Source organism: Helianthus annuus, chromosome 2 (genome assembly GCF_002127325.2).
Source record: "Helianthus annuus cultivar XRQ/B chromosome 2, HanXRQr2.0-SUNRISE, whole genome shotgun sequence".
In the NCBI taxonomy this organism is placed as follows: domain Eukaryota; kingdom Viridiplantae; phylum Streptophyta; class Magnoliopsida; order Asterales; family Asteraceae; genus Helianthus; species Helianthus annuus.
Window position 1 is genome coordinate 57,838,830 of NC_035434.2, and position 15,476 is coordinate 57,854,305.

The 15,476-nt window shown below is 35.7% G+C and overlaps 1 protein-coding gene and 1 long non-coding RNA gene across 3 annotated transcripts; one reads left to right on the top strand and one right to left on the bottom strand.

Annotated features, from left to right (window-relative positions):
* Window positions 1-5,473: 5,473 nt before the first annotated feature.
* On the top strand, window positions 5,474-9,048 carry LOC110877388 (mitogen-activated protein kinase homolog 1). 2 transcript variants are annotated; one of them, XM_022125525.2, is made up of 3 exons: window positions 5,474-5,925; window positions 7,015-7,441; window positions 8,165-9,048. In XM_022125525.2, exons 2-3 carry the CDS (start codon window positions 7,019-7,021, stop codon window positions 8,855-8,857), a joined length of 1,116 nt encoding a protein of 371 aa, XP_021981217.1. In that variant the 5' UTR covers window positions 5,474-5,925; window positions 7,015-7,018; the 3' UTR covers window positions 8,858-9,048. The 2 variants fall into 2 exon arrangements, with proteins under 2 accessions (XP_021981217.1, XP_021981216.1); XM_022125524.2 differs by having other exon boundaries at window positions 5,523-5,925; window positions 7,001-7,441.
* A 2,196-nt stretch (window positions 9,049-11,244) lies between these two features.
* LOC110877389 lies at window positions 11,245-13,380 on the bottom strand. The gene is made up of 2 exons (XR_002557003.2): window positions 12,471-13,380; window positions 11,245-11,527 (listed from the first exon to the last, which is right to left on the bottom strand). It is a non-coding gene; the product is annotated as an uncharacterized LOC110877389 (long non-coding RNA).
* Window positions 13,381-15,476: the final 2,096 nt, after the last annotated feature.

The window sequence follows — 15,476 nt, forward strand, 5'->3', positions numbered from 1 at the left end:
TTCTTTAGCGTGCTGTGATAGTCCAACTGATTTACTATCATTTCCTCTTATTCGCAACAAAACTCATTTTTACAATTTTTCAATGTTTTTGACACTTTCAAATTTTCTAATTTTTTAAAAACACTTTCAAATTTTCTAATTTTTTTTAAAATTTTTCTCCCCCTAAAATCAAAATATGTTTCAATTTTGATTTTCTAGAAAATTTGAAACAAACTATACAAAATTTGACAACTTGATGAGAATTACTTCAATTCTCCATCCACTTGGCATAAACAATTAGAACTCCCCCTCACAACAAACTATTTTCCCATTGTGATCTCAAAACACTTAAGTTTGTTTTAATCAAAATGGTATTTCCGGAAAATATAAGTTTGTTTACCAAACATTTTAGGTACGGGGTTACTTCATCATCTTGTTTTTTCGATCAGATGTAGGAAAATCCAAGTACAAGTTAATGTCCTTGATTTACCATTTGCAGTTCAGAATCCTTCTGTACCACTTATAAAAATACAAACATCTCAAAATATAACCACAAATACCACTAGTAAGATCAAGATTACCACTTGAAGATACCCAAAAACTACCATTTATAGGTTATGCTGTAGGAATAACACTTCTACAGAAACCTTTTTACCACTTTGTCGAATTATTCAGAAAGATGCCGATTCCTGCTTCTCAATTAACAACCTGGAAGCTCCGGCGTAGTCCTTCAACCTGCAAAATTCAAACATTTTTCAAAATCTTTCAAACAAATTTTTTAAACACTAGAATGATGCTGATTCATGATCCACGATATAAACTTTGGATCTCCGGCAATTCCTGCAAAATCTTAAACACTGATTTAGAAAGATGCCGATTCATGCTCCACGCTTACAAACCTGGGAGCTCCGGCAAGTCAGAATTTTTCATTTAAACAGATTCACCCAAGCCTGACCAGCCTTGGGTGATTTCGAATTCTTGTTCAACAATGGTGGAAAATTTGCATCATCCATTGTTAAACTAGAACTCTCCTTTTTTACCTCAACCAATGGCTCCTCTGGCTTTGACAAACAAGAATCATTGCCTGCAGGTGGCTTGTCTGACTTTGACACATCAGATTCATTGCCGACCATTTTCTTCTTCTTCTTTTCCTCTTTCTGTTCTGTCCTCAGATTTGTATCTGATGAATTCGTCTTGCTAGACTTTTCAATCGAAGGAGTCAATTCATCAGAACTCTTATTTTTCCCAACGGATGAACCCGAGGACAAAATCTTCTCGAGATACTCTCTCGCCTTCTTCCTCTTTTTCCCCAGTCTGTCTTTCTGCCCTGTGAAAGTATAACTTTCTTTTCCTGAATTGACTGTTCTTGAAGTTTAGGTTTCAGAACCTTCTGTTCCTGGGGCTTGACTTTGACTGGAATCTTTGCCAATTTCTGAGAATTAGCCCTCAATCTTTCATTCGATCTCCTTGGGCAATCTCGGGCAACGTGACCTTTGATGTTGCAGTTAAAGCACCTCCTAGTCTCATAACTCCAATACTGGCAGTTAACAGCAATGTGTCCGTGATATCCGCAGCTGTAACACACTCTGTTATCGTACCAATCACCATTTTGAGTCCAAACGCTCAGATCAAAGCATTGTTTGGCTTGATGATATTCCTTTCTCAAATTTGCTGAATTTGGCTTTGAAGCACTGTGGTCCGACCTGCACCACTTATTACCAACATTTTTGAGTTTTCATTTTTTACTTTTTGTAATTTTTCATTTCGATTGGATGCTTGATCTGATGAACTTTTATTAACTTTTTGTTTCTGTTCCACTTTCTTCTTCAAAGGTTTTTGCTTAGAGCATTCTCCATTTTCAGTCGATTGCAAAACAGTTTTCTGAAATTTTTCTTTTGATTTCAAAAATAATTTTTGTTTTTCAGATTTTTTATTTTCAACATCAGATTTCACACCACAATCTTTAACTTTGACATTATCAAAGTTTGTGACATTGTCACTTATTGGAACAGAATTGATCGGTTTTGGACAGGGAAACTTCAAACTGTCTGATGTAGTCACAAAACCTTTCGATTTTTTCTCGAGCTCATCAATTTTCTTTCTAGAATTCTCAGCTTCATTTTCAAACTGAGATATTTTACTGAGCTGAGAAGCAATTGTATTCTCATTTTCAATTTTTATGTTTGCAAGAACAGACTTTTCATTTTCCAAAGCTTTTATCTGTTCTTGAAATTTATTTTCATTTGCTTTCAGATTTTTGTTTTCAAGTTTTATCCAGAAATCTTCATTTTCCGAAGATTTCTGTTTGCTTTCAAACTCTTTTTCTTTTTCTTTCAAAGCTTTGTTTTCTGATGTCAAACTGTTCAAATTCTCCAACAGTTTGTCATTTTCAGCTTTCATTTTCTCACAATTTTCCTTCAAAATAAGAATCTGCTTTTCATCCGTTTGTTTTTCTTCTTTCAACTTCTTGGCTTCTGATGTCAAACTTTCCGCATTCTTTAACAGTTTGTCATAGTCAGTCTTGAAGCTGTCACACTTAGAGCACACTGTTTCACAATTTAACAACGCAAACTTTGCAGATTCCTCAGCACTTGAAGCTTCCTTTTCATTTGCCCTGACTGTACCTGCACAAAATATTTTAACGAAATCCAGAGGATTTTCATTTACTTCTATATAACAACCTCTCTTAAAATCGTATTTCATCACATATTTTGCTCTAACACATTCAACTATCCTTTTGATCATCTCCTCAAGCACATCTAAACTCAAACCCAACACATGATTTTCCAACACTTTAATCATATCTTTTCTTTTCTTTCTACTTTCAACTTCATGAGTTTTAAGTTTGCTGATGAATTTGTTTAGATGTAATTTTGAAAAATCGGAATCCTTCCTTAAATTTTCCAAACATTCACTCCATTCAACAGGTAACGCATCTGCAAACTTTTCTATCGTTTCACCATCTGATAGAAATATCTCATGTTTTTTCAAGTATTCAAGTAAGACTCCATATCGGTTTTCTAACTCTTCCAAAGTTTCATTCTGCAAACTCACAAAATATTTAAATCTTTTGACCCATCCATCCTTTTTCACATTTCTATAACTGTCATCCATAAAACCTCGATGCCAATCATTAAATCTCTCAAAATAATAGTTTTCTTGTTCATCAAATACCATCGCCATTTTTCAAATAATCCCGACACGTCTTTGTTAAACACAAAAGCGAAACTGATCAAAACCACAAAAGCGGACCAACTTGTGTTCGAATAAGCGAACCAAAAATGAACACACAAGCGAACCAGTTGTTGACCTAAAGAGCGAACCAGAATGTAACCTTAAAAGCGAACCAGAATTTGTCACTATAAGCGAACCTCAAAAGCAAACCTGAACTTATGAGCGAACCAACTAATCAGGGCCTTTGGAGCGAACCTATAATGAAATTTGGAGCGGACCTATCAAAATATGTCCCTAAAAGCAGATCAGTTGAGCGAACCTATCCACTGTTCGAATAAGCGGACCTAAGTTCGAAGCAGTTTTGACCCATTTTTATTCCGTAATTTGGTCCGAAACTTTCAAGGGTTTGTCTATGTCCAATAATACACAATCTGTGAAATTTTGGTTCGATTTCGACCGTTAAAACTCCCTGAACTGATAAAAGAAGGTGTAGAAATCAGAATTTTCGAGCGAAAACGAGCTAAACGGTAAGAACTCTTCTTCCTGAGCTCTGATACCAATTGTAGGACCGTTTTGAGACCTGACGAGTCGTTCAGAAGAGCGCTTAGACAGAATTAGAGGCGGAATTCATTGATTCGGTCTTCGTAAAGCTTGATTTCACTACTTAACGTCTCCTTTATTGATTATATGACAAATATACAAGATTCTGGAGACAAACGGGCAGAGCTTCGCCGTTTCACACACACCAACCGTTCTAGAACCGCTCAAATGACCCACATATATATAGGCACACTGGTTCGCTTATATGGACATGTCCATATAAGCGGACCACTCATCATGTCACATAAGCGAACCACCTAAGTGACAGATAAGCGAACCTATGTATAAAGTGACTAATAAGCGGACCGATTCAAGAACCACATAAGCAAACCTATGTTATTGACATATAAGCGGACCTACCTAAACTTATGTGTTTCTTGATTTCCGTTCACTCTATAATCAGCCCTACCCTAAGACTCGAACGAAGATGTAGTCGACAGACAACTGCACCAACAAAATAGCGTAAAAATAAATAATTGTAAGGTGATTTTTTATCGTAAGCTATAGCGAGTGTTGGTATAGTACTAGTATTGTGACTAACTGAACTAATTCTGATCGGAGATCGGTATCGTTATAGGTATTATTCGAATCGCGTACCAGTATCCGTTATATACACTTTTAACCCATTTAGTTTGATTTTTCTCAAACAATGTGTCTTTGTTAACTTTTTAATAAATTTGAATACGCAATTGTGCTTAATTTTTTTCCTTGATAATATAAATTTGTATTAGAACTATAATATTTTTGTATTGTAAACTATACAAGTGCACGTATCGTACCGTACGGTACCGTCATGAACCGAGTCGATTCCAACCGAAGAGCAACAATACCGGTATCAGTATTGAAATAGTCCGAACCGATAACGGTAATTATTTTTATTGTATGATTGTAGGGTGTTTTTTATCGTAAGTTATAGCGAGTGTTGGTATAGTATAGGGTTGTGACTAACTAACTAAACCGATTCTGATCGAATATCAGTAACGTTACTGGTATTTTTCGAACCAGTACTGGTATTGTTATATACACTTTTAACTCATTTAATTTTTATTTGATTTGATTTTTTATTTTAACATGCATTTGTTAACTTAAAAAAACGAATAAGCAATTGTGCTCAATTATTTTCATGACAGTATAAATCTTTATTTAAAATAGAGTATTTTTGTATTGTAAACTATACAGGTGCAGGTACCGTACGGTACCATCATAAACTGAGCTGATTCCAACCAAACAACATCGGTACCGGTATCGGTAATGAAATAATCGGAACTGGTAACAGTAATTGAATTTATGGTTTTCAATCGATGTAAAACACGTGTTGGTCACCTTTTAGACATATCACGACTTTATATTTCCAACCAAACAACATCGGTACCGGTATCGGTATTGAAATAATCGAAAATGGTAACAGTAATTGAATTTATGGTTTTCAATCGATGTAAAACACGTGTCGGTCACGTTTTAGACATATCACGACTTTATATTTTTTGTTTTTAATTTGGTTACTACAGCGAGTGCAGGAAGTATGAGGAACCGAATTGATACGGAAATCTTGCCGCATAGTGCGAGAAAATCACACTAGTTACTATATAAGCGTCGTAGCAAACGAACCAATTTTGTTTAAAACCAAATTGTTCCTGTGATGCGTGAACACTACCACTAGTATATTTTTAAAAGACAATGAAGGATATTCAATCATTTGCATAGAAAATTACACAAATCAAAATGACATAAGCCACACAAAATCCAATCCCCCACCACCCCTAAAATTTAATTGCATCACCAAATGACAAGAAAAAAAAGTCGAAATGGGTGACTCAGTTATTACAACTTTAACGCCAACGAAATCAAACCTTGATTCTCTGAATACGACCAAAATGGCTGTTTTCTGATAACGATCCCTGCAAATGTTTTCTAGAATATCAAAATATTATTATCTTTCCTCTTATACCACAATATCCCATGAATAAATTCAGGGGTTCTTCAATCACCAAATTCAATTTGGGTTTTTGCTTTCAATTGGGTAAATTATGAATTTTGAGTTTCTGGTTTTGTTTCATGTTTGTTTTAAAAGAATAAGTCAGATTGAAGCGCACCCATGTTAATGCCTACCAAGTGTTCGACGAAATTCCAGAGGCTTAAAAAAATTGAATTCAGGAGTTTACGCTGAACAAAGTACGTTGCTTTTTATTTAATCGCTTCTCTGATGTTAAGAGTTTTTGTTTTATCTTGGTTTTATTTCACGTAAATTCACAACTTTTCATGGTATTATAATGATTTCGTTATCTGTTTGTTGTTATAGTTCATGTGGTTTGAGTTCATGGTGATCATATCACATCTGGATTCATCTATTTATTGTGAAACTTCATATGATATTGAATTTAGGCTTGAAGGTAGTTGTAAAATCGATGTAACCGAACACAACATATGTATTTTCGGGTGTGTTTGGGATTGCTTATTTAAGTTCGAAAGAACTTTTTTTTTGTTAAAAGGACTTATTACCTTATCGCTTTTTAAAATGCTTTCTAAAACAGTGTTCGGGTTAGTTTATAAGCCGATAAGTCAATAAGTAGTTTTTTAAAAAGTGTGTAGGCAGGGCCGTTCTCGAAAATCCTAAAAAACTTAGGGCCCGGGGCGAGATTCCCCCCCCAAATTAGGTATGAATTTCATTGTGGGGTTTAACGTAAAAATTGTTGGGCTTTTTTTTTATCTTGGTTTAAAATTTTAAATGGGTAGTAGGGCATTTTTAAATCCGTTTTAACATGTTTAAAGGTCGGGTCCCCTAGGAGACCAGGCCCTTGGCGGTCCCCCACCCAGCCCAATGCCAGGGTCGGCCCTGATTTTAGGCGTCGAGGACACAAACCCTAATTCGGATATACTTAAAATCGTGTAACCTGAACATCATCCATGCAACTCATTTGTCTAAACGCGTCAAACATGTTAGTAAGTGGTTGTAAACGGGTTGGCGGGTTGTAATCCAATTCTAAACATGTTAAAACGGATCATAAACGGGTTGGTGGATCAGAAGCGGGTTAACCGGTTGACCTTATAAAATACCTATCTTGTCATATTTATAAACCGGTTGACCTGGTTAATTAAGGTCAACCCAAATGGCGAATACGGTCAAACTGAACACGATAGCTGGTTAGACATGACACCTCTAAACCTGATTTTTTGGTCCTTGAATCAAGAAAATTAAACAAATATGATTTACCATGTGTTTTCTTTTTCTTTATATCGATTCGGATAGTTATTTGGTTGTAGAAAAATGGCAACGCCAGTTGAACCACCGAGTGGTAGTAGATCAGAAGGGAAGCATTACTATTCAGTATGGCAATCATTGTTCGAGCTCGATACAAAATACGTGCCTATAAAACCGATCGGTAGAGGTGCATACGGAATCGTGTGTTCTTCTCTTAACCGCGAAACCAATGAAAAAGTCGCGATAAAAAAGATACACAATACCTTTGACAATCGTACAGACGCCCTCAGAACGTTACGCGAACTGAAACTGCTTCGCCATCTTCAGCACGAAAATGTTATCGCGTTAAAAGATGTAATGGTGCCAATGCAGAGGGCAAGTTTCAAAGATGTGTATCTAGTTTATGATCTTATGGATACCGATCTTCATCAGATTATAAAGTCGAGTCAGTCACTTTCAAACGACCATTGTCAGTATTTCCTCTTTCAGGTACGCGCCTGCACTATCTAATTCTGACTAGGGGTGTAAATGGGCCGAGCCAAGCCCAAAGCTCGAGCCTCGGCTCGAGAATAGTTTAGAGGCTCGAGCTCGGTTCGTTTATTAAGTGATCCGTCTTAGGCTCCATCTCGGGCTCACGCCGTTTTATGCTCGGCTCAACTCGAGCTTTTTACAAGCCATCTTGAGTAACTAACGAGCTGCTAGGGGCGTAAACGAGTCGAATCCGATCTCGCCTAAGCTAAAGCTTGAGTCGTTTAATTCAACGGAACTCGAGCTTGGCTTCTAAAGGTCGAGCTCGGCTCGCTATTATTTTTTCAAGCTTGGGCTCGTCTCAGGTGCAACTCATTTCGTATTTATTAAAAAGAAATATTTTGTTCTTTTATATATTTCTTGTTATCTTACCATATCTCTTTATGTATATTATTAATATTTATTATGTAATTATATATGTATATGAATAACAGCCTCGTTTAGGCTCGTGAGCATAGTCAAGCTCGGTATGTAAAGCTCAAGCTTGTTTATTAAATGGGCTCAAATTTAGGCTCGAGCTTGTTTAAGCTCAGTTGGTTTCGAGCACTTTGCAAGCTGATCCTGAGTAGCTCGCAGGCGGCTCGGCTCATTTACACCGGGAATTCTGACCATGACTTTTTTCTTTATATTGATATTTGAACATTGTATTCGCGGCAATGTAAATAATCAATATTTCTTCGACAGTTATTGCGAGGTCTAAAGTATCTTCACTCGGCTAACATTCTGCACCGCGACCTAAAGCCCGGTAACCTCCTTATAAACGCAAATTGTGACCTAAAGATTTGCGATTTCGGTCTAGCCCGTACAAATAACGGTAAAGACCAATTTATGACAGAATATGTCGTGACCCGCTGGTACAGGGCCCCCGAGCTGCTTCTCTGCTGCGAAAACTACGGTACCTCAATCGACGTGTGGTCAGTCGGGTGCATATTTGCCGAACTTTTAGGAAGAAAACCGATATTTCCCGGTACAGAATGTTTAAACCAGTTGAAACTTATAATCAACATTCTTGGTAGCCAAACAGAAGACGCGATCGAGTTTATTGATAATCAAAAAGCGCGTAACTATATAAAGTCGTTACCCTTTACATCCGGGACTTCATTTTCCGACGTGTACCCTCAAGCGCAACCATCCGCGATTGACTTGCTGGAAAAGATGCTGGTTTTTGATCCTGCGAAGAGAATTAGTGTGGATGAAGCGCTTCATCATCCTTATATGTCTTCATTGTATAGTTCGGATATGGATTCGCCTGTTGAAGTTCCGGTTGATTTGGAGATTGATGAAGAGTTAGGGGAAGATGTTATTAGGCAGATGATTTGGGAAGAGATGCTTCATTATCATCCTGAAGTCGTTGTTGGTAATCCGCAGGCGAACTAGTGATTTATTGCGCGTTTTCTGTTTTGATTTCGGGTTTTTATCATGGTTTGCTGTCTAATAAACATGTGATATAAAAGTTGAACCTTGTTTGTATAGCCGTATAGGAGTATCTCAAGTTAAACAATAGTGTTTGTATAACATGTTTCTGCGACAGTATTTTACAGCGTATTCAATCGCAATTGTTGCGACCACTTTGTGACCGTCTAATAAACCTCCCAATTTGGGGCTACTGCCACAGGTTTGCGACCCATTTTAGCGACAGGATTAAGGCTGTCTGATTTGCCATCTTTTTCCCCTATGTATCTTGGATATATTGCAAAACACAAATAAAAAGAAAAGAAACCAAACATTGTTGTAACAGTTCTTAAGTTAGTACATTAATATGCTTTCACAAAGGTACGTATAGAAATTGCATCTTACTAATATAATTCCTTTTAATTTTTATACTTTTATAATGTTTTACCGACTTACCTTAAACATTTATTAATTATGTAAAACTTGTGGTTTATTAAATTTACTGGAGTTAGGATAACCCCTTTAAATAGCACTTCACTAGTAACATTATTGCTTAAAATTGTTAAATGATAAATAAAAATATTTACAACAATTTAAGAATATATTGGTTTAATAGCAATAAACGTTTTACAAATTCACTTTTTTTTTTTTTAAATAATTTGTATAGTTTCGGTATCGAATTGCAGGTTTGTAACTTTTATAAACTAGTTCCCTAATTTAATCATATATGTCTATTTAATATATATAGTTGGGCTGCATTATCACTTTCTGTGGCCCAAGAACAATCATGGACCTCGTCAAATTCATTCCGATCATTCCACTATTTTATGACTTCTTATTTTCGAATTAGTGACCTGGTTGTATCCTTTCACTTTTTTCAAAGTTAAACCACAAATTAACGATAAACTAGATTTAGTGATATAGTGCTGTTCAAATCGCTGACCGTTTATCGCTCGCTCATCGATCTCTCAGAAAACGTTTGGAATATGCTTGCTCAGTTTGGTTCGGTTTGCAAACGAGCCAAGCATGAGCATAGGTCCGCTCAGCTCGAATTAATTTTTATTAATTTATTACATATATAATTATATATGCACACACAAATTATATGTATATTCATATTTTATACATACCGCTCTATTAGATTTGGACCACTATACTCAAATATACAATTATATCTATCCATACTAGCCTAATCAAACCAATAAAAAATTTGACATCTTTCTCTCATCAATCGTCAGTCGTCAACCGTATTTCGCTATCACCATACGCCACAATGCTCGCTTCTCGCTCGCCGCTCGCTCGGAAAATTACACGCTCGAATATACTCGTCCGGATTTCGCTCGGTTGTAAACGAGCCAAGTACAAGCAAAGATCCGCTCGGTTCGGATCGGCTCGTGAACAACCCTAGATATAGTGTGTTGCCTCCCTCCCAATGTGTCATTAAAAAAACACACAAAACAAAACCTATATACCTTCTATACTAAAGATGTATCTCCACCCATACCCGAACTCCTATTCCACATCTAAACCTCTATTGCCCCCCTTAAATTAAAAAAAATAAAAATAGAAACACGTATCTCTCATTCTCCGGTTTACTTTAGGTTTATAGTATTATATGGACTAAGGTATGATCGTTCGATGCATTGTGGAAACAAAAGATGTATTATGAAAAAGTTTCATCTAATACTAGTTAGTGGCTAATCTTTCAAGGATTTCCCTAGCCACAACTAAACGACATATGATTGCCAATATAGCAACATAAAATACCATAAATGCTAGAAATGAATTCACTGCAAATATCCAGCAGAAGAAACATGCATATCATAAATCGCGAGAATCTTTTAAAATATGATATAACGAGTTGACGCAAACCCGCGCGTTGCGGCGGAATGTTGATTATGAACGTATTTTATGAAAGAGTAGTGTCACAATATGAGATACGAAAATGAAAATCAATCCATTAAATACACAAACACAGTAGCATGTAAGTGACCCATTTAAACCCACACAGCAGCATCTACCTTTTAATTGGTTTGAAATATTAAACCAACTTAAAATTTTGGAGTAATTGGTTTGAAATATTAAACCATCATAAAATTTTGGATGGATATAACTATTAGGCATCTAATAAGAGAGTTTCAAGTCTTAAGTCTTAACAAAGAAATTTGATTCAATTCTCCCATGACATCGAGACCATGCTTTTGTCTTTTCATGAGGGCATTTGTTTTCTAGTTATTCACAATGCCCATGCACAACCAATCGACTGTAGCCACCTATGGCTCTACCAATAACCTTTCTCATTGTTTTATTCAGAGAAGATCGATTTGGCAGAAAAAACAACATATGAACACTTAAACTATTTACATGCATAGTAGTGGAAAAAAGAGTTGCATGATTAATGGACCCGACCCATCAAGTTTGTTAAGTGTAGGCTGATGTATCTAGAGAGGACCTACACTTTTGAAAACCAAATTTAATGAATCGAGCAATCTGCATATTACTAAAGCCAATACAGGAAACTTTTATGCTAAATACAAACATGTTTATAAAAATGATAAAATATGATGTAGTTTTTTCAAAGCTAAACCAAATTGAACCCTTCTTAAATCTGTCAATCCTTTTCCGAGACCAATATGACCCGTTACCCGATCTGACCTGCAGTTATGGTATGCATAGATTGATATGTCAAGAGAGTACACCTTTTGCAAACCAAATAGCGAAATAGGAAAGCAGGCTGAACATAACAAATGCATAATACAGTCTTTGCGAATTTAAACATACCCTCTTAACAACAGTAAATCTACCCCCAACTATAAACAAAAAAAAATGTCATAGATTTTGATATTCAGTTCTCTTTGGATTTTGAGTTCTACATATTTACAATTACCCGATCTGAATCGTCAATTTTGGTAGGTAAAGATTGATGTGTCCAGAGAGTACATATACTATATACATCGTTTGCAAATAAACATACCCTCATAAAAGCAATAACTCTCCCGCCCAATTATCAACAAAAAAAAAACATATCATAGAATTTGGTTTCCGATTTGCTTTGTTTTTTTTTTTTTTTTGACATGTTTATAGTAATCAAAAGAATAATACGTTACAATTTCAGTGCCTTCGTAACAATGTGACGTACACGAAGATGAAACAAATACAAATACCCGTAGCGGAATTCTAGATCGGTATCTACACTCTTATTAATATGTGATAACCACACCTCCAAAGACAAATTTATTATAAACAAATTGTGAGATGAAGTTTATGGGTATCAAACAGTTATAGATGAAGGAATCAATCACACAATTTCGCATCTTTTATATAAATAAAAAAACTAACATTTAACAATAACTCGTAAAAAATAACTGGCCAGAACTACAATTAAACATGAATCTGTCTAGTTGAAAACGAATACCCGTAGGATTATTTGAATCAATTATGCATCTAAAAATTGTAAACCTTCTTTTCGTTACTATGTTCATCATATAGTTACAGATTCAATCACACAATTTCACATCTAAATAGATCAGAATACACAAAAATCAAACAAAAACACATCTAATCAAGAACAAAATATAGAGAAAAAGATGACAAATACTTTGAAAGTTGTTCAACAAAACAGTAACAGATACGAATATGAGAGAAGATTGACTTGGATTGTTGTAAATTGTGATGAATATATATGGCATCTTGCCCAACCATGACTTGAAACGCAATAACTGTGCCTACCAATCTCGAAATAGCATTCTCGAAGAGAACATAATAGGCGACCATGGGAGGGGCATATCGGTTGAATCGATTGAAAAGAGTGGCTGCGATGGCGAATTGATGGATGGATGGAAGGACTTTAAACAGGATTTGCTGATTGGGGGGAAAGATTTGGTGTGTGGGTTTAGATGCAGTGGTTGGTGAAACGGTAGAACACCATCAACATTAAACGTGTCATATGTAGTGGTGACGGTGGAAAAAGTGTTTTATGCAATTTTTTTTTCTTACCAATTGTGGTGAATGGGTGTGACGTATCCTGTGAATAGGTGTGACTTTACGTTGCTTTTTGTATAGATAAGATAATTGCTAAAATGCAATGTTTTCAGAACCGGACCGGAGGTGGACCCGATCGTCTTACGGGGTCAAAGGTCGGACCGGTCTGACCGGATTTAAGACCCGGATTACGTCATAAATTATATAAAAATATATATAAAACATAGAAAATATTTATGGTCAAATTTGAACACAGAACTGTAACATTAAGGTTAAAAATGAAATAAAATTAATAATGTTATAATTTACAGTATTAAGAGCGGTTACAATTGTTTTTATCTTATAATTATCCGACCCAGTTGTCACTCGACTGGATCTGTGACTGTGGTCATATCACTATTTAGGTTCGTTCACCTAAAAGTGACGCTAGATAAGTAATGTATACAAAACCTCACTTACTGTCAGTAATTTAAGATAACAAAGACTTAATTACTGTAAACATAACTGGAAAACATTTAGGGATTTGCAAAACAATTTCTTAAAAAGAGAATGACTCACTTTGTTAGCATATAGTGTTGATTATACAAGCATCTTGATTCTAAGTCTTCTAATGATTATACATCTTGTTTGATAGTAGGTTTATGGATCGGAGTTTTCTGATAGTAATATATAGTTTAACAGAGTGGAATACGTTTTAGTGTAAAACCAAATCAAACCTAACGATGGTCGCGAGATCAAAACCTTAACGAAATTCAACAAAGTATAGTCTTGTTTAGACCACACTTTGGCATTCGTTAGTTGGTTCCCGAATCGGTCGGACAGAATATCGTATCGGTGATTATTGGTTAGAACACCAACGTATAGAGAGAAGAATAGAAGGAATGAGCAAAGAATAATGAAATCTTAGGCTCCTATTTATAGGTAAGGAGTATGCATTTCTAGGAAGTTTCATTTATACTTTCCAGGAAATTGGCTATACATTTGCTAGGAAGTTTTATATATACTTGTTTAGGAAGTTTCATATATATCTTTCCTGGATACTTCCTACCCATATATATCCCCTTACACCTTCCTTAGATAATATCTACCATATATATACCTTGTTGTTTAACTAATTAATTTATTTTAGCCGTTTAATTAAGTAACTTTCTTAGCTGATTAATTAATTAACTAACTTAACTATTTAACTGATTAACTTACTTAGCTGTTTATCTAATTAATCTACCTTAACTGTTTAATTAAATTACTTAGCCGATTAATTAATTAATTTAATTAGTTGATTAATTAACTTATCTAGCTTGCTTAACTGCTAAGTTTCCTTTCCTGTTAGTGTTTCCTTAGCTATTAAGTTTACTTAATCGCTAAGTATTCTAGTTTAGCAACCCCGTGGTTATGAGTTCTAATTTCTAGATACAATGGAACTCGTATTAGTGTATTAACTTACTTCAACTTTAACGATAATCACGAGATTGAAACCCTCACAACGAATGACAAAGTATAGCCACATATCGGCATCACTTAAACATCCATTGGATCGGTTTTAATCGATCGAATATAGTATCGTGTCAATGATTAGACTTATTACCCTGATATCCGAGCAGAGTTTCGAGTGTTCAGGAGTTCTAACATTAGAATGATAGAACGAGAGAGCAAGAGAAAGAAAATAATTCTGAGCGAATTGAACAAGTGACTGAACAGCTCCATTTATAGGATTTCCGCAAGTTTCTCGAGCCCCGCGACTGGCCAAGGGCCGTCCTTCGCGCCCCGCGAGGGACACCCTAGCTACGGCTAGGGTTGCCGTGTCACCCTATAGCTTTGACACGTGTGTGACACGTGTCGTGGTACGTGTCCGGATAGAATCAAGTTTCTCGCGCCCCGCGAGAGATCTCTTCTAGTGGGTCACGGCCCGCGAGGGAACAAAAATAAAAAATTTTGATTTTTCGTTTCGGTTTTCATCGTACGCGTTTAAGGTTTCAATCAAGGCTCGTTCTAGGGTGTTTTTGAGGGTTGTTGCATCCTCCCCACCTTGTTTTAAATCTCGTCGTCGAGATTTACCGGAGTTAGAAGAAATACTTTTACTTTGTTACTTATTCTAGTTCCCAAGTATACTCTGGTCCTTGCTTTGAATTCCACTTTACTTTGACCAGAACCATTCTCTAAGCTTTGAGATTTTTATCTTTGACTTGTAAGATCTTTCAATGGACTTAAATTTTTATTTACCTCTATATCCTGAAGAGCTATAACTTAAAGATTTATTAGCTGAGCATTTCCTTAGGAAATAAATCATGTATACCTGCCATTTCTTCTGGCAATTTTAACTGGTAAGTTACTGGTCCAATTCTTTTAATAACTTCAAACAATCCCACAAATCTTGGGCTTAGCTTTTCTTTCAATCTGACTATTCCTTTCTACGGAGAGACTTTTAGTAGTATTCTTTCTCTGATTTGAATTTCTAATGGTTTGCTGATCTAATGGCCTGATAGTCGCTTTCTCTTATTTCTGCTCAATATACTAGATAGCACTTTTATCCATAAAGTTCTTTAAACGAGCAACACTAATACTTGTGGGCCAATTATTGAAAAATCTTATGGGTGATTAGTGATAGTCCTACTTTCACCAATAT